Raw genomic sequence first — 27,800 nt, forward strand, 5'->3', positions numbered from 1 at the left:
CATTTGACTTGCATGAAAGGAAAATCATCCATCATTGGCCAGCAATGTTTGACGTATTGTTGACATCTGAACTTGACTTTCTAGGACTTTTTCTACCCCCCGCCCCCAAAAAAAGGGGGAATCCCACAGAAGATCTTTCTTTCAACACCAACCAGCCGCAACATTACAATAGATAAAGTTCACTTGTGATTAACACTGTTAGAGAGGTATTACTGTAACAATATTTGAAGCACATTGTATTGGAAGGAGAGTTTGACTCGGTTGTGTTATCAAAGTTGGCGACAACTCTCAGGAGCTGTACACGACTGCAAACTGGCAGTGCTCATAATGTTGCGGCGGCCTCTTAGTGTAAAAATGATGGAAACTAAAGTGCGCTTGGGTACTCGACCGCTATACACTCCCAACAATACCATGCAAGGCTCCTTTTGTGTACATACAAAAAAAAAACTCTTCTGAGCTCCATTGTACAAGATGGAAGTTAAATAATGAGCAGCAATTAAAAATAGTTGTATGAAAGTGGTGAATTTTGGATGCTCAGTACCTTTTTCACCTGAGATTAGATTGGTTTGTAAAAGGGCAGCAGAGGCAATCAAGTGGCACTTGGAAACGATTAAAGCACTCCATACGACGGCACGTGGAAGTGAAATAGCGAGTCGATAGGAAAAGTCTACACACCCTTTCCCACAAACAATGTGAACTACAACCTGTACACATTTGAAATAGCCATCTAGCTAGCTAGTTAAATAGGTTGCGAGCCAGCTAGCCGGAGAGCTAGATCGCGTTCTAATACATAAATAAAAATTTTAAGAAGACGTCAAATCAAACAACTGAGATGATGTGGTTGCACAAGTGTGCACACCCTTTTGGCAATGTGGCTATTCAATGTGGGAGTCAGCCAACAACTGCTACCATTTAAAAGACCTCTGAATAACCTCAAATAAAACCCAGATGTTCCAATGGGCTTTTCTTGACATGTAGCTCTTCATAATCTACTCCTCCTTGAGAAAAGAAAAAAAAAAAAGCTACACCGACATATAGCGTTCTTTTGGTGACGACCACTGTTGTGTTAGTCCCAAAATGACCTTTTGGAATCATGGCCAAAATCTTTTTTTCTTACAAAAACACACTTGAAACTTAACAAAGGCATGTGGGTGAATGTCAGGTTTATTTCAATGACTGAATAATTATTAAGAGAAGAGCAACAGCAAACAAACCACAAGTGAGACAGAATATTAAGTCTTTTCTCGCGAGGAGAACGATAGAGAGAGGAAACTCGGTTACAATCTCCATCAATTCTGAGTTCTCCCTCCACGTGCTCCTCTATTTAATGTTTTGGTTGCCCTGGTTACAGAGGCGTTGCTACACCAAAGGGAGGGGCGATTGTGTCTGTAGCAACGCTGATTAGCTAAGGAATGTAGTGTGGTGTGAATTAGCACTTCATTGTCGGCCCGTGACCCCTGCAGAGTTTGTCCATCTTTTCTTCTACAGTTGTCATGGCCGAGTCGTCCGCGAGCAAGATCAGATAACTCCTGTGGAACAATGCAACTAAACCTTGGCTAGACTTTATCTACTTAGTAAATTAACACGCAATAACAATGAGTGACTTGTCCGAAACCCTTGAACAAGACTTGAGTAAATATGGGATAACTTGTACGCAACCACGTCAAACTGTGTTTACCTCTTACAGGAACAAAAACACACAGATAACATAAGGACAGGAAGGACACATATGGCTGACAGAGATCAAAAGTCACTCAAGAGAAAGAACCTAGATGAAAGGAAAGCCATAAACTCATCAATGACAAGGCTTTACTTAAATTATTCCAACAAATGGTGTAAAGAAAAAATCCAAAAACCCAATAGAACCGGCGCTGAAAAGAAACACGTTAGATAAGTGAATTAGCATGACATGCCATCTAATCGCATGCCAGATAGAAGATGAAAAAAACAAGGAAATGTGGCTGGCTCCTTTGGTTTTCGAGGTTTCAGTCATCATTTCCCTTGTGGCTGCAGCTGTGCAGCTCTCAGTGCATGTTGATGGACCTAATGCAAATACTAAATGCGCTACAAACAAAAGGAATTCCTTCAAACATTCACGGCAAAACATAAAGGGCAAGGTCAAAGTTGGTATGATTACTATCAACTTCATTTGCCGAGCTCCGCCTCCTCGAGGTAACACCTGCACCTCTGCACGTGAGGTGTTTGCTGCGTTTCCTCCCTCTCTTAAGGTAAGCTCGCTGAAATGTCAAAAAAATTTCAAATAGTGTTGGCTTGTGAGTGAACAATTCGTTCAAAAAGAACGAATCTTTTCAGTGAACGAGAGTTAACGAATCACTTCCTAAAGTGATGCCCATTGAAGCTGGTGCTACCTCGCCGTAAAACAAAACGAAGAAGAAAATCAGCCAATCAGCAGCGCCAGCGAGCGTTAGATGGAGGAGGGACTTTACGAGTCAGTGACGTAACTTGTGTGATTTGCATTTCCAGTTCATCGCGAGAACGGATCAGTGAGGGAACGAATCCGGACTTTGCGGACGAGTCAAGGAGTGAAATGCCTTCTTGTGCATCAACGGATTAGTCAGTGAAGGTGTTGCGTCTCCCTCCTGGCGTGAACTATATAAGTCAGAATGTCGAAATGCGATTTGCCAAGGAAAGAAAGAACAACTCACTGAAACAACACTTCTTTAATGCACGGCTAACTTATATACATGAAGGGATGCAACAACGGGGAGATGATGCTTCTCTTTGGGTGATCTTGATTTTGTAACACTTGTAGTAGTTTTTAAATAGCAAAAATTGGACATTTGGTTAACTGTGTGACGTTACAGCAACAGGTGAGGGCGGGTGTGGCACTTTTCACTTTCAGTTCAGCTTTGGCCATCATTTTTCTCTAATGAACTGACGTGTTTTTAGGTACGCTTGAAAATGGCGACGTACCTAAAGGAGTGTCCGTGTGACATCACAGATCAAACAGAAAGTGGGGGTGAGGGCGGGTGTGGCACTTTTCACTTTCAATTAAGCTTTGGCCATGATTTTTCCCTGGCGTAAATAAAGGTTGACCATTCGCTTGTGAGTTACTCCATCAAACCATATTCATTCCGGGTATTGAGAGCCAGGCTTCCTTAGTGGAGTTGTTGGTCCTCTGGGCTCTCACCCCCAGCAACACGGGTTTCAAGTTTGGTGGGGCCCCAAAAAATTATTATGCCCTGCATTTGACCCATCCCCATGTGATCGAGGCCTCCGTAGTGGAGTGGTTAGTCCTCTGGGCTCTCACCCCAGCGACACAGGTTTGAATCTGGGTGTGGCCGAAAAAATAAACTTGCAACACTAGTGGCTCGTGCCCCATATAACTAACCATAGTGTTTTTTTCCGTGTATAGTGCGCAAAATTTAACTAATTTATTGTCCTCAAATCTGGGGTGCGCATTATACATGGGTACAAAAAATTTTTTCATTTTTTTTTTTTTTTTTTTTTTTAAGTCCCAATGCTCGTCACACACGTAGGGAGGCAATGGGTCCCATTCTTATAGTCTTTGGTATGGTCTTAACTAGGCTGGATGTAATTTTTTTTGTTGGCGTTGATTTCTCCGACTGCCCGTAAACCAGTGCTTCTCAATTATTTTCTGTTACGCCCCCCCCCCCTAGCAAGAAGAAAACTATTCGCGCCCCCCCTCCCCACCGTGACTATCCTAACTTGTCTTGTAAGTCGTAAAATGTTGCACTGTCGCAAACGTCACAGAAGTAACAATGAGAGCGCCACTGCCCCCTGCTGTAGTAAACGCGCAATTACACTTTCTTCTAGTACTGCCAAAAAAAAAGCCTGTTCCCCAGGGTCACACGCGCCCCCCCCAGGAATAGCACCGCGCCCCCCAAGGTGATCGAGCAAGCCTTGTCTGATACGAGAGTGTCTGAAGTGAACAGCAGAGAAGAAAGGCAAAGTGTTGTGAAATAAAATGCACAGAACGGATGCGCAAGACACGTCAGCTATATAAAGAGCGAGAGTTGTTTTCTTCCTATTAGTTTCAATTCACAGTTTAATTAGCAGTTTCAATCAGCAAATAACAAAATGCGTATTACAGGTAATATTTTATTTCACAACACTTTGCCTTGTTCCTTTGGTCTCTGCTGTTCATCCTAAAACACAAAGGCGCTCGCTCTTTAAGCAATGCGACAGTGAACGCCCGGCGCGCTGCGGTTGCGCGACCGCACCAAATGAAGCTCCCTGCGCAGTGCGCACTGAGGTCCACTTAAATTTTAGATCAGGACTTTAAAAATATCTTCTAAATTTCAGCGACGGCTCTGTCACCGCAAACCGGATATCATACGGAGGCCGCCACTACAGATGCCCAGAACGGATGCGCAAGACACGTCAGCTATATAAAGAGCGAGAGTTCAGTTCTCTACCTAAATCCGTATTACAGGTAATATTTTATTTCACAACACTTTGCCTTGTTCCTTTCTTCTCTGCTGTTCACTTCAAACACGCTCCATGCGACCGCAATGCTCTCGTATCAGACGCGGTGGTGCGTTTACGGGCAGTCGGAGAAATCAACGGCAACAAAAAAAATGACATCCAGCCTAGTTAAGACCATACCAAAGACTAAAAATGGGACCCATTGCCTCCCTGCGTGTGTGACGATCATTGGGACTTAAAAAAAAAAAAAAAAATTAAAAAAAAAATTGTACATGGGTACAAGCTTTTTTCCAGCATCAGCATGCCATTTTTAGGGGTGCGTACTACACACGGGGGCGCACTATACACGGAAAAAAACGGCACACCTCCCTAAAGCTTAGGGTTAGGTTAAGAGCTAGGGTTAGGTTTAGAGCTAGTGTTAGGGTTAGAGCTGTGGCTAGGGTTAGGGTTAGAGCTAGGGTTAGGGTAAGGCTTAGAGCTAACCCTAAGAGTGCGAGTACGAGTCGAGAAAATGGCGAGCTAACCCTAGCACTAACCCAGGGGTCGGGAACCTATGGCTCGCGAGCCAGATGTGGCTCTTTTGATGATTGCATATGGCTCGCAGATAAAATGAAATATTGGCGAGTATGCTAAAACGTTCATGCTGGATGTAGCCAATGAATTTTTTCATGATCTTCCGAACAAAGCGTCCTGTACGTTTGCGCTACGCTTACTGTCTGCTGTATGCACACTGGCTCCGTTTTGCTCCTCTTATTTATTGTGTTATCTGTTTATTTATTATTTATTCAACATTCTTATTATTTAATGTTTGTGCCTTCTTGTTTTTGTATTGTGTCGTTTACTTGTATGTCTATCGTGTAATATGTCTCGTCACCGTGGGATAGAGAAAATGTAATTTCGATTTCTTTGTCTGTCTTGACATGTGAAGAGATTGACAATAAAGCGGACTTTGAAGACAAGATAATGAAACGGATACAAGACATGCCTCTGTCGGCAAGAACTGTTCTGTAATGATGAGTGTTATAACAACATTATTTAAAAGAATAAATTCAAGAGGCTTATTATACTGACATTTAGTTGAATTCACTTTTAAAATATATGGCTCTCACTGAAATAAATTTCCCAATTTTTTGCTTTCATGGCTCTCTTAGTCAAAAAGGTTCCCGACCCCTGCTCGGGGTCTGCTAACCCTAACCCTAACCTTAACCCTAACCCTAGCCCAAACCCTAAACCTAGCTCTAACCCTAATCCTAACCCTAACCCTCTAATCCTAACGCTAGCTCTAGTTCTAACCCTAGCTCTAACGCTTACCTTAACCCTAGCTCTAACGCTAACCCTAGCTCTAACGCTAACCCAAACACTAGCTCTAAACCTAACCTTAGCTCTAAACCCAACCCTAAGCTTCAGGGAGGTGGATGGTTAAATGGGGAAATACACGATCAACTGTGTTGCAAATTTATTTTTTAGGCTGGACCCAGACTCAAACCCATGTCGCTGGAGTGAAAGCCCTGAAGACAAACCACCACACTACGGAAGCCTCGATCACATGGGGATGGGTCAAATGTAGGGGTGTAAATCGCGCGTTTTTTCACGCTACGATATAATATCGATATAAAGAACTACGATACGATATTTGCCGATATCTTAAAGCCTGCTGCGGTTCATTCACGATGTATCGCGATCTAGTGCTCTACGATCGATTAATCGATGCGTATCGATGTATCGTTACACCCCTAGTCAAATGCAGGGCATAATAATTTTTTTAGGCCCCACCAAAATTGAAACCCGTGTTGCTGGGGGTGAGATCCCAGAGGACCAACAACTCCACTAAGGAAGCCTGGCTCTCAATACCCGGGATGAATATGGTATGATGGAGTAACTCACAAGTGAATGGAAAACTACGGACCGGTGACGTGTCAGAAATATTTAGGGTTAGGGTTATATGGTAGTATGGTAAGGTAATATGAATAAATGATACATTTATGATAAATATATAAATACGATTAAATAAAATGATTTTTTTTAGTAGGGTTTTTGGGAGTTTTTCGTAGCTCTTTTGGGGGGCTTAAGATCAGGGGATGCTTTGAGAATAATTGACAATGATATATATATATATATGTGTCTTTGGTGACATTAGGTACTGTAAATCTCTGCCGTTTACAAGCTTCTACCCAGCGAAAAGATTTCTCTCGGTTCTTCCACGGCTTTTTGATTGGCTGTTTGATCTGTGACATCACACGGACACTGACTTTGCATGTCCCCGTAGTTGCAGGTGAGAGGTGAGCATCTGGATCATCTCATCGCACCGTGCCCTTGACGTGGCTTCTGTGCACGGCGCGATTCCGTCTCTGGCGCTCCGCCACAGATGAGTTGAGGCCCTGCGTGAGCGCCGGGAGGCCAACGGCGGTCCTGGGGGAGGACAAAAACACAATTCCTAACTAGAACGTAGACTGGAGGCAGATGGCAAGACCAAAACAGTCGCTGATTCTTTTTCAGGCTTCCACTTGACTAAAATAGTACCTGACTTGTCTACAAAAGTATTTAAGAGATATTTTTAAACACCAAAGTGTTTTTTTTTTCCACACTTGGATATGGAAAGGTGCATTGAAGTGTTTGACACCAAATATAGTCAAGTAGGGCTGCAATTAATGATCATTTTGATAATCAAGTAACGTCATCTATTTTGTTGATTCATCAAAGAATTGTATTTAAAAAGAAAACGTTTTAATTCCTATCCCTTCATTCAAATACACATGTAAGGACAAATAAAATGAGAATCACTTACGTTTTTTCTGTTTTCAGATCCAGTTTCGGAAATGTGTTGTCAGAGAATTTGCTGCAAACAAATCGCTTCGATTGGAAATGTACCATTTCCACGTCACGGCTAACACGGCGACGCTTTCTGATACCTTACCAAATATCATCCGCAAGGAAGGCTTTGGTCAGGTTGTAGTTTTCGGGGGTGATTCTCTTGTTGAGCCCAATATCTTTCAGCAACTCCTTGTAGCGCACAATCTGGAAGACGCACAAATGTTGCCGTGAGTTGAGACACACAATGCATGGCAAAGGCTTTGAAATGTGAGCCTCACTTGCTGGGACTGTAAACTGTTGGTGTTGTACAGCTGACGGATGATGAGCTCACATTCCCTCAGGGTGGACGCACGCGGTGGATTAGACAGACCGTTGTGGACTTGGAGAGGCTGCAGCGAGGCTGAATACCCGCGATTGGCTCTGTAGGGTCCGTGAACCTCGGCATAGTCTCCCATGTTTCTAATCAACAATAACAGTCTCATGTTAGTTCACTTCGATTTCACATAACAGGAAACTTGGGGACATATTCACCTTTGCATTTGAACGCCAGGTCCAACACCTACTTGGCTTTGCTTGGGTGCATCCATAATCATCTGGTACTTTAATTCTGCAACATTCAAATAAAAAGAGATCAGGGTTCGTTTCAGAGAAATGAGAGACCTGTTTAGTGAAATGACCCCGGCGGTCAGATGTCCACCTCCAACAGAGAAAATCACTTACCTCATCAATACAATTCATGGCAAAAGAAAAGTAGTTCAAGGCAACCAAATAAAACGCTAAATTGCCCTCTGCTCAGACGCCTGTTACCAGGGTGACAGTCCACTGTTAGGGATGTCGGGCTGTGTTGTGTGACGTCATGAGGGGAGGCGCGGCGCGGCAGTTCAATTCAGAAAGTGACTGAAACAACAGCTGTCGTCTTGGGTCTGATTCATATCAATACATATATCACGCACAAACATCCACATCCGCGTTCTAGTGACGTCGGATTGACGAGGACGCCCCTTGTTTTTGTCAACAAAGAACTGACGTGCGGTTAAATTAAAGTTAGTTAAAGGCTGACACAAAGATCAGAGTACGCGGTCTTTTATACAGACAAACACGAAAACAACGCATCTGTGGCGATATGGTTGTTTTCGTCAACAAAGAATTGACGTGCGGTTAAATTAAAGTTAGTTAAAGGCTGACACAAAGATCAGAGTACGCGGTCTTTTATACAGACAAACACGAAATAAACGCATCTGTGGCGATATGGTTGTTTTCGTCAACAAAGAATTGACGTGCGGTTAACGACACAAAGTACAAGGTGTTCTATACAGACAGACACGAAAAAAAAAAAAAAAACGCATCCATGGCGTATGGTTCGTCAATTGTGGACATTTAGATTAATCGTTGTTCTTTCTGATTTTATTAAATCGATTTTGAGATTTAAACCCCTTAATTCCGATTTTTTTGAGTCATTAAACGCCTCCTAACTATACACTAAATGAATATGACATAAGTCTGTAGTATTTTGAACCCAGGCAAAACAAAGTGACATCAAAATGGAGACCAGTGTAGGCAACTCATTCGCACTTCATTATCTCACATAAAAGAATAATAATTCGTGTCCAGCTTCCAAAAAAATAAAACATTTTTGTAATGCTTTCAATAACAAACTTAATAAATAACAAAAATATTAAGCACAATATATAAAGAGCTAGACAATTTGTGTCATGATTAATTCATTGCAGCTCAAGTGTATATCACCTGACCACTAGATGGCAGCATAATACAACAACGCAAACGCAAAGAAAACTAAATTGACTCAAGTCGTCATTTGTGTTCAATATTTACAGCGTTTTTAGATTTTTTTGTGGCTGGTAGAGGGGGATTTGTTTTTGTTTGTTTGTTTGTTTGTTTAATGGAAAAATTGAATTGAGGTCATTTATATGCATTATATAAACCTGCATTTAATTGACACCCATTCCAACAAACATTTTTCAAACTGAGTATCCTCCCTCCAAAAACTTTTAAAACAGAAAAAAAAAAAGAATATTGGAAAAATCTGCAAAGGGTGTTTGGTTGCAACTATTTGGAGTACATTCTTTGGACAAAGTTTTCTATATGAGGCAACTCTTTGGACCCTGGTTAGTTTTCAGGTCAATAAAAGGGCATTCCCTAAATTTCACGATATAAAAAGTCATTTTTCCAAAATGATCAACTCCAAACCTGAAGACAGAGGTGGAATCCTTTCTCAGCGCAAATGTGCAGAGGGGAGCGCCCCCACAAGTCTGCAAGTTTGCTCCGTGCTCTAGCAGGTCACCTACGATGAGGTGCTGATTGGCTGCCGCGGCCACCTGAAGCGGCGTCTGAAGGCACAAGCCAACAAAAAGGTGGCATGCATATTTTCACTCCTACCTGTTCATTTTTACTTAGACGGACAGCCACACATTTGTAAAATTGTGAAGAGACTTGATGGAGACCGAGAGGAGCTCCGCTACCTGCCCATTGTGCTCTTTCACCTCTAAAGCACCGTAGACGGACGGCCATCTTGGAAGCAAGCATGTAGGCCAGAGCTCTTCTGCCTTGGGCCACAGCTATGTGAAGACATCTGCAACAGTGACAACATGTCCAAAGTGGTCTGGAATGCATCTTATCAAAGTGGCTGGAGAAAAATGAAGGTGTACTTACGTGTCACCGTCGGCATCTTGTTTGCTCAGCAACTCGGGAGCGACTCCTTCAAACTTGCGCGCTTCTTGTTGGATTTGCCACTGAAATAATGTGAGCTGATACTCCTGGGGAGGGGGTGGCTCAGGACCAGGCTGGTAGGCGCAAGGAGGGATCTTCGGTGGACTTACAGGGATTTCATCCAGCAAACGTTTCCTTTTCTGGAGGTCAGCCCTAGACATGACTTGGGGAGAATTTTCTACCTGTGTTTGGAGAAACTTTGCTTGAAGTCCCACAACTTTTACAAAAGTGACATTTAATACAGATGATTTTATTTATTTTTTTGCAGATTTGTTTCTTTTTGCAGATTTTTTTCTTTTTTTTGCAGGCACATTTTTTAGCAGATTTTTTGGCAGGCAATTTTTTGTTGATTTTTTTTTCCAGTTTAATTTTTTTTTCATTGCGAATTTTTTTAGACTGACTTTTTTTGCACTAATTTCTTTTAGGTTAAATATTTTTACAGTTGACCATTTCAAGATGTTGACTTTTTTTTTTTTACATTGAATTTTGATGCTGAAAAGTGACATTTAATACAGTATCCAGATGTTTCATTTTTTTTTGCGGATTTTTTTTAGCAGATTTTTTGGCGGGCAATTTTTAGCAGATTTTTTTTTTCCAATTTAATTTTTTTTTCATTCTAAGTTTTTTTAGACTGACTTTTTTTGCACTAATTTCTTTTAGGTTAAATATTTTTACAGTTGACCATTTCAAGATGTTGACTTTTTTTTTTACATTGAATTTTGATGCTGAAAAGTGACATTTAATACAGTACCCAGATGTTTCAGATTTGTTTGTTTTTTGCAGATTTCTTTTAGCTGATTTTTTGGTGGGCAATTTTTAGCTGATTTTTTTTTTCCAGTTGAATTTTTTTTTCCATCGTAAATTTTTTAGACTGACCTTTTTCATACTGATTTATTTTAGGTTACATATTTTTACAGTCGACTATTTCAAGATGTTGCCTTCTTTTTTTTTTTTAATCAACAGTAGGTCTTTGTCCTCGCTGGCTGCCAGGAGACTAGTTGTGCCCTTGAGATAAGACAGAAAAAGCTCATGAATTTCCCCGATTGCTCTCATGATGAAAACAGACGGACGGACGGACGGACACTCACCTGCAATGTAATTGGCTCCAATGAGCATCAGCATGCTGCCCATGATGTAGAAGCCCAGCGGGGCACTGCAGAAGATGCTGCATTCACCTGACCACCAGATAACAAGCGTTCGAGTCACGGTGAGGAGCCTCCCGATCGTGAAGCCCTACCATTTCCATTGGTGGGAAGCTCGGTGGTCTCCCAGTTCATTGACTTCTGAACGGCTTTCTTCCAGCGGGCATAGCGAAACTCGCTTTCTGCCGGACACGGACGTGGGAAAACGTCACGTCATGGACAGCGGGGTGGGCTTTTTGAAAACATACCTTCGGGGTTGATCTGAGGCTCAAACTTCTCCGACGTGACTTCGCTCAAGTCGTCCGGGTTCAAACTCCACACGCTCACGCCCTCCGCTGCGCCGGCCGCCATCGCTGCGCCCAGAGCGGTGGTCTCCGGCATGGATGGTTTCACTGAGGGAAAATTAAGAAAGGGGATTGTTTGGAAACTAAAGACAATTTTTTTTTTTTTTTTTAAATTCTGCTACAAAAAACATTCACACGGTTGGGGTCAAAGAGTGACGACGAGGATGTGGAGGGCGAAGGCGAGGCCTACCGACGGGGATGCAGAGTATGTCGGCCTGTAGCTGCATCAGCAACCTGTTGGACGTCATACCCCCGTCCACCTGCAGCTGGGTGAGTGGGATGCCGCTGTCCTGATTCATGGCGTCCAGAATCTGCAAAAAATAAATAAAAAATGGCCGCTCGACTTCAAAAAAGCAGGAGCAAAAGGGTTCCAGTGTGTGTGGGCACCTCTCGTGTCTGGAAGCAGACCGCTTCCAAGGCGGCGAAAGCGAGGTGACTCTTATTTGTAAACCGGGTTAAGCCGCAAATGACCCTGTGGCACGAAGAAAGTGTCCGTCACCAAAAAGTCTGGCTCAGCGTGTTCCAAACTGGGTCCTAGCCTCTCGCACTGGGCTCCCAGTACGGCGCGTAAAGGCCCGAGAAAGCAGGAACGAAATAACAACCGTAGGATGTCCCAACCGATGCGGCCAGTTTCTCTGCGCACAAAAATATTACACGGGTTGTACGACAAAGTCTCGATACACGATATCAAACGACATACCGAGCTCCTCGGACGACTCGATGATGCCGAGATTATCCTGCAGCCAACGGACCACGGCTCCCGCGATGGCCACGGAACCCTGGCGGGAACGACACACGGTGTGGGACGAGGCTGCAAAACAGAACAATCGTCTTCCTGGTGCTGTACCTCTAAGGCGTAGCAGGCGGGTTTGTCTCGACCCAGTTTGTAAGCCACGGTGGTGAGAAGCCCGTGCTCGGACATGACAGGCTGCAAAAAAAGACACAGCGGCTCAACATTGAAGGCAACACGACAAGCTCCAGACATTTGCGGCTCAGTGGCGACACCTTGGGGCCAGTGTTGCGTAGCAAAAAGCAGCCTGTTCCATACCTAGTAGAACACAAAACAAAAAAATGGAACCATGCTACTTGGGTAAAATATACCGTAGTTTTCGGACTATAAGTCGCGGTTTTTTTCATAGTTTGGGTGGGGGGGGCGACTTATACTCAGGAGCAACTTATATACATACATATGTTGGTTTTTTTTACTTTTTTGGGCATTTTATGGCTGGTGCGATTTATACTCCGGTGCGACTTATAGTCCGAAAATTACGGTATATATAGTTTTTTAATCTTAGCTACATGGCGCGCGCACTTACGTGTTTTTGGCTTGCCCGTCCTGGAAGCACATCTGCCCAACCAGCGCTGCCGACTGATGGCCAAGACACTAACGAGGAAAAGCACAAGCGTCACATTTGCGGCCATTTGCACGGGCTGAAAAAAATGGAGAAATACTTACCCCTGAAATGGGAATGCCGGAAAGCCAGGGCTCGAAACTAACCATTGCCCGATTGCCCGGGGCAAGTAGCGATGGCAGACGGGCAAGTAGAATTTTTTCCTCACTTGCCCGAACTTGCCCTGCCATAATACCATGTTTTCAAGCTGTAAAAACACGATTTTGTGCATAATTTCTCGCAACTTCTGCCGCTTCTGGTCCGACATTTTGTTTTCTAGGGAGCGGTTAGTTTCTCGTGTAAGTCTGCAATACATTGATAACGGCAAAGCGCTTCGTAATTAAATGCATGCTCCCTCACTCGTCCCTGGCTCTTCTGCGCCTGCGCACCAGCAGAGCTTGTTTCCGGTTGGCGGATACGAAGGCATATGAAGGCAAAACTTATAGTGTTGTCTTTTTTATTGCAAAAATGTGTCGGGCAAGTAAAAATCCACTCCAAAAAAATTCGGGCAAGTAAAATTTTGTTTCGGGCAAGTAAAATTTTCTCCAACTTGCCCGAGGGCAACTTGGGCAAAAAATAAGCTTCGAGCCCTGAAAGCGCTCCTGATTTCTGCCAAGCGATCACAGAACATTCATTGGGTGGACTGTCGTTTATTTCTTGTCACTAATTAATAATAATAATAGACGAAAGCACATTCACGGGTGACATTGAATGAAAGACCCAGGTAGATTCTATTGCGAAAATGCTCAAAACACAAAACTTTGGTGCTCATGTGAAACCACCTTGCCCAGATTATTTGACCACATTGAGGCAAATAACAGCTGCCATAAAGCAATATTAAACACCTTCATATCCCGATAAGGTGCCACTGGTGTCCTCATCGCAATTCTTTAGTTATACAACTTTTGAGTTTGGAAAAAAGACACCATTTTATAATTTGCCATCATTTGTGTGTAGTTGGATGTCAGCAAATTCCACTTGCGGTGCATTGATTCATTTCTTTCAAGTGAATGGGGTGTTTTACCGATATGCAATTCAAACAGTAATACATCGACTATATGGAATAAATATGAAGTTCAATGGAAAAGGGTTGTTCTTGGTGACGTCTCAAAGGCACCTTATGGCGATATTGATTTAAATAGCGCAGGTTGCATGAGCTCTCTGCTTTCCCCACAAATAATGTTCAATTTTAACAAGGAATATCTCGGAAAATGCCCAGCAAAACAAATTCTTGTCCAACAAATAAACAAAAATATCTTGTAAAAAAAAAAAAAAAAAAACGCAGGGACAAGGATACATTTTTAAACAGAGCAGTGTTCAAGTGGACATGGATCAATGTCTTCACTCCTTTGTGAGGCGCGTTGAAGGAGTGAAGAGATTTATTCATGCAGAAGATGGCGAGCGTCAGGTCACATGAGAAGCAAAGCCAAACAGCCCATTTCCAAATGGCAGCGTAAGAATGTTTACATTCAATTAGAACGGCACATTTTGCCTTTGCATTCTTCAAACTTGTTCGGCAATACAAGTTGGAAATGAGCGTGCGGAACGGAAGCGGCCGGGTGACTAACTTTAGCCCGATGAGGGAAGTGGCGAGTTACAAAATGACTTAGACAGCTAGAACTTATTTTCTACCGGTGAGAGAGGGGAGACAATGGCACACAAAAATAATGCCGACAAGAGTTTCTCAGTCAACGTTCATGCACTCGCAACAGCTCTGGTTATTTCGGAAGCGGCCTGGCAATATTAAAAAGAAAAAAAAAAAGGTGACGGTGGCTCACCATGAGGCCGTAGATTTCAGAGGAACTTCTCACTCGGGGCAGAATCTCCATTGGGATACCAAAATATCTGATTGGAATCAAGAAAAAGCACAAGTGAAGGGTCGCGGAGCTAATGTTGCACGTACACGGGTGACCACTAGGTGTCATACTTGCACAGCTCCGGGTCCCAGTCCATCGTGTGAATATTGAACAACATGGTCCGGCTAGCATTGGTCACATCGGTGCAGTGGACCCCTCCGGATTTGCCTCCGGTTAAACCAGTGCTTCTCAATTATTTTCTGTTACGCCCCCCCCTAGCAAGAAGAAAACTATTCGCGCCCCCCCCTCCCCACCGTGACTGTCCTAACTTGTCTTGTAAGTCGTAAAACGTTGCACTGTCGCAAACGTCACAGAAGTAACAATGAGAGCGCCACTGCCCCCTGCTGGGAAGATGCGCAATTACACTTTATTCTAGTACTGCAAAAAAAAAGCCTGTTCCCCAGGGTCACACGCGCCCCCCCAGGTATAGCACCCAAGGGGGGCGCGCCCCACTATTTGAGAAGCACTGCACTAAAGTATACGGTTGAGTTCATAATAATATAAAAAGAAAAATCAGGCTTCAGCCTTTTTATTGATACAAACTAAAATTAAACAAAGAGAACTATGTGTAATTAAATGATCACACACATACTAATGGCCAACGCCAGAAATTTATATTTATAATATTAATAAAGTGTTAGAGAAACTTTATTCCTTATTAAAATACACATTGCGCACTTTCCAAACATCATTTCCATTCATTTCAGTCGGGAAAGATGATTTGACTGATCATTGTGGTCACGAACTAAACATCTCATTTCAAGACATCACTGTATATAAAAGAACAAATATTACTTTCACTTTACCGTTTTTTTCCGTGTATAGTGCGCCCCCATGTATAGTACGCACCCCTAAAAATGGCATGCTGATGCTGGAAAAAAGCTTGTACCCATGTATAATACGCACCCAATTTTTATGAATTTTTTTTAAAAAAAATTTTAATTTTTTTTTTTTTTTTTTTTACGGGCAGTCGGAGAAATCAACGCCAACAAAAAAAATTACATCCAGCCTAGTTAAGACCATACCAAAGACTATAAAAATGGGACCCATTGCCTCCCTGCGTGTGTGACGATCATTGGGACTTAAAAAAAAAAAAAAAAAAAAAAATTAAAAAAAAAAAGTTTTTTTTTTTTTTTTTTTTGTACCCATGTATAATGCGCACCCCAGATTTTAGGACAATAAATTAGTAAAATTTTGCGCACTATACACGGAAAAAAACGGTATTTTATTTACACATAAAAAATAACATTTTGGTACGACCCAGATCACTTTGCCCGACCAAAGTAGAGTTTTACATGGTACGTAGAAAGTCAACTTAAATTGTACGGTCATGACATACACAAATTGTGGGCAATCTTGTTCATGTGCACTAAATCAAACCGAAGTTGACTTGTGCCAAACAATAAAGGATGGGTCTTCTTCATCTGTTTCAATGTTATACTTTTATTCCATACAACACTGTCATTAAAAGAATCATTTGCATTACACACAACTTGAACTTTTTACTTTATTCTGATCTGCCACTGGGTTACTTTCCACTCATTAGCACAGTTAAGAGTATAAAAACAAAAAAAACCTGCCATGTGCGTTTTCTATTTCATCAGTCCCAATAAAACAGCGTAACTGAATACACATTTGACTTGCATGAAAGGAAAATCATCCATCATTGGCCAGCAATGTTTGACGTATTGTTGACATGACCTACATCTGAACTTTACTTTCTAGGACTTTTTCTATCCCCCAGAAGATCTTTCTTTCAACAACCAGCCGCAACATTACAATCGATAAAGTTCACTTGTGATTAACACTGTTAGAGAGATATTACTGTAACAATATTTGAAGCACATTGTATTGGAAGGAGAGTTTGACTCTGTTGTGTTATCAAAGTTAGCGACAACTCTCAGGAGCTGTACACGACTGCAAACTGGCAGTGCTCATAATGTTGCGGCGGCCTCTTAGTGTAAAAATGATGGAAACTAAAGTGCGCTTGGGTACTCGACCGCTATACACTCCCAACAATACCATGCAAGGCTCCTTTTGTGTACATACAAAAAAAAAAAACTCTTCTGAGCTCCATTGTACAACATGGAAGTTAAATAATGAGCAGCGATTAAAAATAGTTGTATGAAAGTGGTGAATTTTGGATGCTCAGTACCTTTTTCACCTGAGATTAGATTGGTTTGTAAAAGGGCAGCAGAGGCAATCAAGTGGCACTTGGAAACCATTAAAGCACTCCATACGACGGCACGTGGAAGTGAAATAGCAACAATCCATATGAAAAGTCTACACACCCTTTTCCACAAACAATGTGAACTACAACCTGTACACATTTGAAATAGCCATCTAGCTAGCTAGTTACTAAATAGGTTGCAAGCCAGCTAGCTGGAGAGCTAGATCGCTTTCTAATACATAAATAAAAGTTTTAAGAAGACGTAAAAACAAACAACTGAGATGATGTGGTTGCACAAGTGTGCACACCCTTTTGGCAATGTGGCTATTCAATGTGGGAGTCAGCCAACAACTGCTACCATTTAAAAGACCTCTGAATAACCTCAAATAAAACCCAGATGTTCCAATGGGCTTTTCTTGACATGTAGCTCTTCATAATCTACTCCTCCTTGACACAAGACTTAAGTTTAGCTGAAGAGAAGAAAAAAGCTACACCGACGTATAGCGTTCTTTTGGTGACGACCACCGTTGTGTTTGTCCCAAAATGACCTTTTGGAATCATGGCCAAAATCTTTTTTTTCTTACAAAAACACACTTGAAACTTAACAAACGCATGTGGGTGAATTTAGTAGCGTTCAATAAAACCAGGGCTGAACTTTATAACCATCATTTCTAATCATCAACTTTAAATTAAATAAATAATAGCAGTCAGTGTTAGCAGTAAACCTTCGATGCTACAGTTTTGGTGCGCATGATCTCAGTTGTTTCATTTGACTTCCATTTTCGAAACAATTAAATACTTTTACAATGACGTTCAGGTTGTTAGTCACATTTATAGTGTCAAAAGTTTTCTCTCGGGTTTGAAACCACTCCTGTATTGACGGCAAAGACTCTTTTCTGTTGACACAAACCAAACTTAGAAGATAAAAGCACAATGGTTGTTTCGGGTTACAGAGACAGAAGAAAAAAAAAAGTGCATGGTATCATGGCGATTTGGTGCTACTGTACAGCGGCGCATTACGACACAAGCAGCAGAGCAACTTGAACAAAATGCTTCATTGGTACCGTTAGGAAAGCAAAGTGCAAGTCTGCGAGGAAGCGTCTGCTCACGTCAAGCTTGCCAAAAAGGCTTTCGTCGTCGCATGTACACCTCAGTAGATTTTAATATCTAAGAAAAGTTCATTCATGTCAGTAGTTGATTTGATTGGAATATGGAGTCATTAAACACTTTTCACTTTATTAATTTCTTGAGATTGTCAATTCCCCAGAGCTCCAGTCAAAATCGTACTTTAAGCCGTTTTGAATTCAAGTTCGGCTTTTTGAATTGGACTACTAGATTAAAATCATTAAAATGTATCTGTGTAAATACACAATCTACTCTTATCGTAACAGAGGATTTGAATTTGACCTTTTGAACCCTCGTGTCCACCTGTTCGACGTTCCGTTACTTTTTGCACAACTTGCTGACAAGACGAACGGTCAAATTCCCGACATGGACTTTACTATTCAATTATCAAATGAGTTGCTTGTTGTTGTTCATGAGACCAGACTGACCTGCTGGTGAAAAATATCTGCTTCTTCATTTTTGTTGTTTTTTTTTTTCCGACAAATGTTACAGATCAAACCAGCAACTGAATCATCATCGGTAATTTGTGTTTTTTCTGCACTCCCCGTTTGAAATACTCACTTAAATCCGACGAATCGGCCAAATAGTTGACGGGATTGTCAATGATAAAACAACGGCCGTAAAAGTCATTTGGGATTGAATTGAACCAGCCAATGTATCAGTCCGTTTACGGATCAAACACCTATTTTGGTTTTTCCTTTCAGTGGAAAGCATGTTGTGCAAAATGCAAGAAAATACTGAACGGGCACAGATATGTATTTCCAACTGTAAAGATTCCACTTAAGGTTGAATGTGAAATTTCATTTTGTGAGTGCCGTCTGACCAGCCTTCCTTCCTTCCTATGCGAGGGTCCACGTCGGCAGTGTGTTATTTGTGCTGCAAAGCATGTGTGACGGTGTTCAACATGCAGGAGTTGTCAGAATGGATTGACTTGAGCGCCCATTTCCGACTTTTTGCCCGTACACGAGTGTGCTGACCTACCGCTGGCAATCGTATGCATATACGTGTGTCAGCACCAAGGCTCGCGCTGCGCCCGGCCTCGTGCCAAACTGTCTGCCCGCTGCCAGGCGCTCTTCATTAAAGCCAGGCCTTCGCTGCAGCGCTTCTGCAACGACGGCTCGCGCACCTCTCGGTGGGGGAGCGCCACCTGCGGACGGTATCGGCACGTTGGTAAACGGACAAGAATCCCGACGAGAAGGAATAGATGAAAGACATCCTCCCTGACCCACCTGGAATATGTTTCTCCAGACCGTGTCCAATACCTCCAACAGTCTGTCTCTTTCCTCACAGCTGCTAAAATACAAGACCCAAGGTGGAAGGAAGCGATCCCGATCCGTAGCAAACTCCTGCCCAGTAAAACAGCAAAGGTGAATGAAAGCTATTGCAGAAGACATCTTCAAGGCATGTGAAACACCTTCAGGGATGTTCACTCACGATGACACAGTACTCCACGTCGGCCTCCAGACTGATGGCCTCCACGTCGCAGATGTCGGCGCTGCCCAGCGAGCGGAAGAAGCTTGTCTGGCAGTCCTGATGGCAGGTCAGCAGCTTGCTGTCCGTCACAACCAGACAACACGGGATACACGGGGCGGGGGCCGTGCCTTGGGGGATGACCTGGAGGAGCGCAACTCGCCAATAAATCTTTCTGGCACCCCAGCATATACACTCATTCGTGTGTTGTTGTTTTTTTTAGCCACTTTGAAACAGCATGGCGGCAGTAACAGTTTTTTTTTATCTACTGCAGTTTTCAGAAAGGTGCCATAAAGGTACCGTATTTCCCGCACTATAAGGCGCACCGGATTACACCTTCAGTGAATGGCCCATTTTAAAACTTTGTCCATATATAAGGCGCACCGGATTATAAGGCGCACCTTCAATGAATGGCCCATTTTAAAACTTTGTCCATATGGAAGATATATACATTTGGCCCTAGGGCCAGACTTTGGACACGCCTGCTGTAGTGGCTCAATATTGGTCCATATATAAGGCGCACCGGATTATAAGGCGCACTGTCGGCTTTTGAGAAAATTGGAGGTTTTTAGGTGCGCCTTATAGTGCGGAAAATACGGTAATCAAACGTTTGGTTGAGTCGTAAAAAAATAATAATAAAAAAGTCCATCCTTACTCCTATGGAAACAGACTGGCAGAGCAGCTGCATCCACTCAGCCATGTCCTGTTCGTTGTTGGCACTGAGCTCCAGCGGGGGGCGCTCCGTCAGGATGACTTGAAAGGCATGCGGACGCTCGGTGCTGTTTGAACGACGGCACCCTCCGCAAAATTCACCCCTGACATAAGAAGGGAGGGAACGCGGGACCATCAGCTGGCATCGGAATAAAAAGAAAGAAAGAAATCAAAGAAAAGAAAAGTTACCCCATAGTGACTGAGAGCACAGGCGTCACATCAGTCCTTTCAGCATAGAGGTACAGAATTCCTTTGCTAGAAGAAGAACAAGTGATTAGATTGCGGAAAACACCACGACCAGAATAATACTGCAATTGGTTTAAAAGACAAAAACTATTATTTTCAGGTAAAAATGCTTATGCTTGGAACACTCTTCATCGAAATTCAACAAAGTGAAACTGCATACACCCAACTGAGCTCGAAGCAAAACAACGCTCAATAACACTCAATTTGTATACGAACTTGAGGACGAGGTAGCAACTTTTCCACACTTCCTTGCCCAAGTACGTGGAACCGGACCGGTACTGCATCAGCCCTTCCTTAGCGCTAGTAGGGGACTTCAAGTTGGGCAAGGTCGCATCCATGGGATCCTCCCAGTGGACCAGTGAATACAGATGGATAGAGACTTCGGAAACCTGGAGGTAAACAGAAGTGGGTTTGAGTGATTCCCTTGGGCAGGTCATTTGATGGCTCTCAAATGTATTTAACAGTGATAGATTGGTGTTCAGCTTAACAGTATCAGATTCTCCATTTTTAAATAAAAGGCCATCAAGAGCGTCTTCACCTCGCAGTGAGATTCCTGGGCGACAAACTTAGTGAGGGCAAGTTTTTCCATAGTGGCGTCAGTCAGGATGGAAGGATACGGGGGCTCGCGGCAACCCTTCACCATAGCCGTCTTCAGAACGGACAAGAACCATCTGGAGGCGAGAGACAAGGAGATTGCTGCGGACGGCTGACGCGGTACAGAAACTCAGAGACACGTCGACGCACTCACAGGGTCAACGTGGCGTCGGCCGTGTCGAGCAGGAACTTCCGTCTTCTGTTCGTGCAAACGATGCTCACTGTTTGTTGGTCGAGGCCCACCTGAAGTCATGAAGAAGTTTTGAAATGATTTATATTGGTCTCGTTTATTATTTTCAATCACAAAAAGCTGGCAACCAGGGTGTGTAGACTTCTTCTATCTACTGCAGACGGATAGGGAGAAAAAAAAAATCTTACTGAGAGATAGTCAAGCTCATTGTACGAAACCGCATCTTCCACCGTGTAAGGCTTCTCTGCTGCACCTGTGCGGGGTCAGAAGTTTGATCACATCTTCAAGACACAGCGGCAAAACCAGCACTCAGAGGTCACGCAACATTTCCTTGCGGACTGACTGACTGACCTTTCCTCAGCAGGTAGATGTAACAGTCGGTCAGTAGCAGATAAAGAGGCTGCAGGTCTCCTTCCATATGGCCTGTACTCATCCTCAGCATCTAAAAAGAAAAGGTTGAATGCTGTCACAGCGGACTGTATCATGAAGACAAAACATCAGCAGCTGCTTATGAATGAGGAAAAAGTTCCAGTGGTGCCTTGAGAGCCAAGTACAAAGTAATAAAGGTGATCACCCTGAAGAGTTGCTCCTCATTCTCTCTGAACACGTGGATCATGAGGAGTAGTAAGTGGTTGTTGTCCACCCTAAAAGACAAAAAAGTGGCCATGAAACACACGTGACGTCATTAGAAAGACCAGCTGGCGGTGTCCTTACTTAAATTCTGCAGGGTGGGAACTCTCGGAGGGACTGAGCTTCTCCTCTTGCGCAGCGGTCGTTTCACAGCCGTCTGCGTCATGTTCCTCCTCCTCGTTCTTCACGTCGGCTTCCCGTCCTGCTGGTGCTTTTGTCTCTCCTTGATCTTCATGGCCACCTGAAAATATTTGCGACTGGCGATGCTCTGTAGGGTCATGGTGCCCACCACTTGCGGGAGCAGAGTCTGGATCGTCGGTGGTAAGGCAGAGTACGTTTTGAGCGGCCTGCAGGAGGTCTGGGCTTGAGTCTGGGTCTGGAGGGTCCGCCCGGGAGTCCTCTCGAAAGGGCTGCTGAGCAGGAGGCTCGGAACCTGCCTCGGGCGGGTCCCAGACCTCCTCGTTAAGTCTGTCCATGACATCCCGGAGGGGTTGGCCAACGCTATCCATGGAGGTATCTGTCATCTCGGGAAGCCTTAGAAGATGGTCCACGCCGTCCTCGGCGCATTTATCCGCCACCTCTGTCCCGGTCCTGTCGAGGTGGATTACAGTGCAGTTCAAAGAATCGGAATCGTCCCCGTTCAGCAAGCTGCTGTCCATTTCTACGTGCTCGGACGATATGGAGTTATGGACGCTGCTGATGGAATCTGTGAAACTCTTCCCACGTCGTTTTTTGCTGGATTTCCTCCGTCTTGCCATCCTGGATGTGGAGAGGAGTAAGATCAAAATGTTCCCGCTGCCGCAGAAAAGTCGGAAATAAAGTCAGCAATCGACTTTACCGAATGACTTCCAGCTCGTTATCGGCGTGGTCTCCAGCGCAAGCCACGTGAGAGGCGGCCACGTGAACCGGCGTGACGTCGGCCGAGGTGTTGGCGTCCGACTCGTGATTGAAAGGGTTGAATCTGGACGTGGGACTGGGCGGCGACAGACGAGCACCCGCTTTCATCTTGCCGTCGCGGGCGGGTAAGAGCAGCGAGTCGCTGATGACAGTCAGGGGATCAGAACCGTTGGACCTCGGGCAGCTGGCCTGGTCGGTCAGGTCACCTTCTTTTGTGGGAAAGTGACACCGAAGGCACCGAGTTAGGACGAGAACCGTCTTACGTTGTTTGCTTTTGGACTTGTAGAAATACACAATAGAGTTTGAAAAATCGGTGTCTCATCAGAAATGGAGCCGTTAGATGATACGATATTACATAAATTGATCTCGGATTCAAATTGACCAGTGTGGACGTTGTGTATTTCTACATCCCACTTCACACAACACAGGAGTTTGGGCTTGCGGCATTCTTGGTGTTCATCAGCAGGGTCCAAAACATTTAGAGGAAGCCATGAAGTAGTAGTAGCAGACAGGAAGACGTGCCACAGGCCTAGTTTAAGCATTTCTTTACAAAAAAGGAGAAATCTCACATTACTCGCGTAATAATTGTCATTAAAATCAGTCAAATTGAGCTGATGATTAAAAATACAGCAGTTTTGGCACACTACTCTAAATCCAACTCCATTATTCAAAGGTGCGAATGGTTGTAACTTGTCTATTTGTGCTCCAAAGTTTGCTGACGCAGGCTCGACCTTATTAATGAGGAGAAGCGGTAAAGAAAATGGACATTTGCTGATGACATTCTAGGCCAGTGTCACGTATCACACATGGAGAAGAAGCGTACAAAAGATGGTGACAAGAGCCGCGTTGGTCTCACCGTGCTAAAGGAAAAGAAGGATTAGGATGCCCCCCCACAGAATACTGGCTTTCCATTTCGCCTGCTATCATGGCACAGCTGTGCATGCGACATGGGTTAAGCAAAAGAGTGGTGCGGTGGAATAGGACGGAGAAAAGGATTAACCAATGTCCCACCTTCCCAGTCTGCACTTGGCATTGCCTGCAACACGGGGAAGATGTCACCAAAATCATAATCTATAGAAGAAACAACAAAAAAAAAGGATGGATAACATGAAACATTCGAGAGGTTTATACAAAATCAAAATTGAATTATGGCATGCGGACGAAAAAGTGTAAGAAGAAAAGTCGGAGCTAGAACGATGGAATTCTTCATTGTGATGCGCCCCGTCGTCGTAAGGCTAAATGTCAAAAGTTAATGTTGTTCAGCTCACCTTCACTTGAGGGCGCGATGGCACTGTCATCCCATTCCAGGTTGGTGGAGGTCAAGGAGGTGAAGGAGTGAAGGGACAAACTGTCCGAGCTGGGCAGCCTCTCTTCGAAATCCAACAGGTTGTGCGGTTTGTAGTACTCGGGCATGTAGGCGGCCACGTCCAAATAGGGCACATCCTGAAAACATGGCACGGGGGAAGGTTAGATACACATCATGTGGGAAGAAGAGCGTTAAAGAGATGCCGACCAGTTCCAGATCGAAACGAATGAACTCCAATCCGGCCACCAGCGTGAGGAAGAGCGTCAGGTGGTCATGACTGCAGACCAGCGCGTTCCTACAGTGACAAAGAAATAGGATTCAACTTCCAGCCCATTTGAAAGCGCTGCAACTTCTTCAATTTTTTGCTGTCAAGTCTATTATTTGAGTGCATTCTTTGAATGTAGAAAGGAGCGCCCTCTGGTGGACAAATATGAAACATTTAGTTTTTTTAATGATTTTTAATTTTAATTCATTTAATGATTGACATTTGTTTTGTATTAAAATACATATACAATGAGTTTCAAAAAAGTGTGTTTTAATAAGTTTTAAATTTTAAAAAGTTTAAAGTTTGTGGGAATGGTAAAACTGTATTCATACGTTGTTTTTTTTTGTTTTGTTTTCAGCAATGTGACAAAAATGACATATTGGCAGCTTTAACCTTTAACCTGAATACAGAGCACTAAGAAATTTTTAAATCTGATGAAATGTTTTAGGAAACTGAGTTTTTTTTTTTAATGTTAATTCTTTCTATGTAAATTTGAGATGTCCTACTTTGCGAGAGGTCAGTGAACACACCTCAAGTGACCAACTGACATGTGGGGACAGCGGAAGTGCATGATAGTCCCTCTTTATTCAAAATAGAATAAAAAAAAAAGTATGGCCCTTGGATGGCACTTACTTGAAGTAGTACTTCTGTAGTAGTGCTTGGTTCTCTTGGAAGAGGCGTAGGTAGCTTTCTAAAGAGCTCTCGCTCAACGCCAGGTATAACCACGCCCGACCTAGCAGCACAGTCACCGTAAGGATTCTTGAAGCGCGAGTGCAAGCGGGGATGCACGCAAGACTCACTTCGACCCAGGTTAGTGGCGATGTGCTGGAGATCGTCGATCTGTCGAACAGCCTCTCCCCTTGTGAAGTGAAGGACAAGAACCCAGTAGCCTGAAGAGATATCCTGCAGCCTGCGGTGGGTGGGGCGTTGGGGGGTCATGCTTAAAGCTGATCCTTTTATGACATTGTTGTAGAAAGACGCCAAGTTTCTTACCCGTAGAGTAGCGCGTGGTCAAGGTGCTCGCAGAGCCGCTGAAGAACCCGGTCGTGGTTGCGGATGGCTGGAGTCTCATCTTCGCATGCTGCAAAGTAACTCTGCAGCTAGAGGAACACCACATGACCACGTTGGATTGAAAATACAGGAAATGGTGGAGACGTTGGTTTTATTGCAACTTAGGATAAGCACATTGGTGGAACGAACTGTGGCACAAATGAGTATTTGAAATGGAGGATTTGGTTGCCTAATCAGTCCTGAATTTGTTATGCTTGCCAACTAATCCCTAATGTGAAAGACATGAATAAATATGGTCGAATGAGGCCAAGTGTGTCCTACATCGCCAACACAGAGGCTTTGTTTCATTCAGCCGCCTTCTTTACAAGTCACAAGTAAACAGTCAAATTATCTTCACTTTCACAATGACTATATGTTGCATTATGCTGGCAATAGGGCAAAGGGTCGATTGATTGATTACAACATTAGGGGCTTTCCCAGTGACTACATTGTGAGCAGATTCAAACTTCCTCAAGCAATAGCAATGTTACGGCAGAATCCATTGGCCTAAATATTTTCATAAATTCAACAAACTATTGCAGATGTCACGGTACACTTTTAATGCTGTGTTACACTTATTAAGTGGATCAAAATAAATAGTTGGCAAATATCATTGCAAGGCAGACAATATAAATATGTCGACATATACCACCTACCGTTTTTTCCATGTATAATGCGCAAAATTTAGCTAATTTATTGTCCTAAAATCTGGGGTGCGCATTATACATGGGTAAAAAAAAAAAAGATTCAATTTTTTTTTTTTTTAAATCTGGATATCATACAGAGGCCGCCATTACAGATGTGCTTTCTTCTCTGCTGTTCACTTCAAACACACTCCATACGAACACAATGCTCTCGTATCAGACGCTTGCTAGATCACCTGCTCGTTTGCTGTCACAATGTGCCCTACACAAATCCGAAACATTTCTTCGCTATTGAGTATGCTAGCGCATGCGCAGTGATACTGACCGGCAGAACATCCGGTTGTTCCCAAAGATGATCTTTTTTCTGAAATAATTTTACGTTCACGGACTTAAGTAGGAGTCAAAATCTGGGTGCGTATTATACATGGGTACAGGCTTTTTTCCAGCATCAACATGCCATTTTTAGGGTGCGTATTATACATGGGGGGCGCATTATACACGGAAAAAAACGGTATAACTAAGTGGTATGTGTCCTGTCTTGTTCAGCCCCATACCACAAAGGTTTCCAAACAAAGTAGAACATAGCACAACTGTTTATTAGATGAAAATTATTTTATTTAGTTTTCTTAATTTAAAGGTTTAATTCACTGGCATTGTTTTATTTATTTTTTACCTCAAATTACACCAAAGTAAATCATATGTTGAATATAAATGATGTAAATAACAATAAAAAAAGATTCAAAATAAAGAAAAAAGGTGTCTTTGTTATTAAATAACGCTTTTGGTCATCTGAGCTTTAATGACGCGGCTGTCACAGTTGACTGATCTGAGATATCAATTATTGAATGTTTACCACTTAGCCCCTGCAATGTGCTCACATTCCCGAACCGGGGCAACATTTCCCGTGGGCCGCAGTGTCGCGATGCAGTCGTCGTTTACTCGAACATGATGTCTCGCTAATGTTGAATTTGAAAGGACAGGAAATAAGGAAGCAAGGGGAAACATTAGCTAAATGATTCGGAGAGGGCGCAAGGTGTTGTCCAATAGCTGCTCGAACCTTAGCGCGTTCGAAAATACCAAATACGGCTCTCACCTTCTTAACGGACAGGGAGATGTTTTCCAGAATGCGGTCCTTGACTTTGAGTTGATCCATCGCGCGTCCCTTGTTGACAACGGCGGCGGCGGCAGACGGAAGCCTGTCAGCTGACTCCGGCTGGCCCCTGCGATGCTAGTTTTGCTAAAGCTAACAGCGCCGTAGCCAGCAACAGCGTTGTCGGGGCATTCACAAAACCTTCAATAAACACATTAAATATTGTCGGTTTTATAAAATCCGAAAAGCTTAATAGTACTGATACCGTCCTACGATAGTTAGCTAAAACACATTGAAGGTAGTAAAAAGAAATCACGGATAACTAGAAACAGTCTCTTACTATAATGTCAGCAAACGCGACGTCTTAGCATTGCTTAGTGCTCAAGGAGTTACTTTACTAGTACTGTTGTCCAAGTTATATAGAGTTTAGGTAGGGGCGGCTAACTTGTGCTAACTTTCTGCCCAGCATGGCTATCGGTTAATACGTCATACGTCACTGAAAGTCACAGCAAAAAAAAAAAAAAGGGCCGCCCACAAAATATTTTACGCATAACCAAATGTTTTCCCCAAGCAGTTTTACTCTCACAATATCAAAATAAAAAATATTGCTTTTTTTTTTTTGCGTCAACAGAGATTTGGACCAACTTGTTGCTTCTTTGTGACTCTTCCGGTCAATTACTATCTCTGTTGCAAACTGCTGCTGAGACTAACACAAGTTGTATAAAATCTAT

General features: G+C 43.2%; 2 protein-coding genes across 4 annotated transcripts; both read right to left on the bottom strand.

Moving 5' to 3' along the window:
* Positions 1 to 2,662: 2,662 nt before the first annotated feature.
* LOC133166806 (glycerol kinase-like) lies at positions 2,663 to 15,094 on the bottom strand. Its single transcript, XM_061297090.1, has 20 exons — positions 14,753 to 15,094; positions 14,604 to 14,670; positions 12,751 to 12,818; positions 12,440 to 12,482; positions 12,282 to 12,362; positions 12,135 to 12,213; positions 11,973 to 12,069; positions 11,822 to 11,906; positions 11,625 to 11,745; positions 11,339 to 11,482; positions 11,186 to 11,272; positions 11,037 to 11,123; positions 9,892 to 10,953; positions 9,702 to 9,811; positions 9,430 to 9,569; positions 7,753 to 7,828; positions 7,500 to 7,680; positions 7,325 to 7,425; positions 7,196 to 7,246; positions 2,663 to 6,819 (listed from the first exon to the last, which is right to left on the bottom strand). Exons 1-13 carry the CDS (start codon positions 14,797 to 14,799, stop codon positions 10,943 to 10,945), a joined length of 1,017 nt encoding a protein of 338 aa, XP_061153074.1. The 5' UTR covers positions 14,800 to 15,094; the 3' UTR covers positions 2,663 to 6,819; positions 7,196 to 7,246; positions 7,325 to 7,425; positions 7,500 to 7,680; positions 7,753 to 7,828; positions 9,430 to 9,569; positions 9,702 to 9,811; positions 9,892 to 10,942.
* Positions 15,095 to 16,106: 1,012 nt separating this feature from the next.
* On the bottom strand, positions 16,107 to 27,567 carry plekhm2 (pleckstrin homology domain containing, family M (with RUN domain) member 2). Of its 3 annotated transcripts, XM_061297058.1 has the most exons (22): positions 27,410 to 27,567; positions 27,073 to 27,270; positions 25,279 to 25,385; positions 25,086 to 25,195; positions 24,919 to 25,018; positions 24,228 to 24,315; positions 23,983 to 24,157; positions 23,726 to 23,785; positions 22,656 to 22,923; positions 21,902 to 22,576; positions 21,762 to 21,831; positions 21,539 to 21,629; positions 21,376 to 21,440; positions 21,152 to 21,240; positions 20,942 to 21,074; positions 20,620 to 20,792; positions 20,347 to 20,412; positions 20,102 to 20,261; positions 19,411 to 19,590; positions 19,206 to 19,322; positions 18,958 to 19,123; positions 16,107 to 18,852 (listed from the first exon to the last, which is right to left on the bottom strand). In XM_061297058.1, the coding sequence occupies exons 2-21, from the start codon at positions 27,130 to 27,132 to the stop codon at positions 18,986 to 18,988; spliced, it is 2,925 nt and encodes a 974-aa protein (XP_061153042.1). In that variant the 5' UTR covers positions 27,133 to 27,270; positions 27,410 to 27,567; the 3' UTR covers positions 16,107 to 18,852; positions 18,958 to 18,985. The 3 variants fall into 3 exon arrangements, with proteins under 3 accessions (XP_061153042.1, XP_061153033.1, XP_061153050.1); XM_061297049.1 differs by having other exon boundaries at positions 16,107 to 19,123; XM_061297066.1 differs by lacking the exon at positions 23,726 to 23,785 and having other exon boundaries at positions 16,107 to 19,123.
* Positions 27,568 to 27,800: the final 233 nt, after the last annotated feature.

This window comes from Syngnathus typhle, linkage group LG2, assembly GCF_033458585.1.
Source record: "Syngnathus typhle isolate RoL2023-S1 ecotype Sweden linkage group LG2, RoL_Styp_1.0, whole genome shotgun sequence".
Classification (NCBI taxonomy): Eukaryota; Metazoa; Chordata; class Actinopteri; order Syngnathiformes; family Syngnathidae; genus Syngnathus; species Syngnathus typhle.

What these genes read in the sequence shown, in the direction of transcription:
- LOC133166806 (XM_061297090.1), bottom strand. Translation starts at nt 14,799, where the DNA reads ATGTTGTTCAATATTCACACGATGGACTGGGACCCGGAGCTGTGCAA. An exon ending in TACGCAACACTGGCCCCAAG is followed by an intron (nt 12,363 to 12,439) that starts GTGTCGCCACTG and finishes CTTTTTTTGCAG; the next exon opens with CCTGTCATGTCCGAGCACGG. An exon ending in GCTTCCCACCAATGGAAATG is followed by an intron (nt 11,124 to 11,185) that starts GTAGGGCTTCAC and finishes TCTGGTGGTCAG; the next exon opens with GTGAATGCAGCATCTTCTGC.
- plekhm2 (XM_061297058.1), bottom strand. Translation starts at nt 27,132, where the DNA reads ATGGATCAACTCAAAGTCAAGGACCGCATTCTGGAAAACATCTCCCTG. An exon ending in TCCCACCCTGCAGAATTTAA is followed by an intron (nt 21,832 to 21,901) that starts GTAAGGACACCG and finishes TTTGTCTTTTAG; the next exon opens with GGTGGACAACAACCACTTAC. An exon ending in GCCAGTCTGTTTCCATAGGA is followed by an intron (nt 19,591 to 20,101) that starts GTAAGGATGGAC and finishes GCGCTCCTCCAG; the next exon opens with GTCATCCCCCAAGGCACGGC.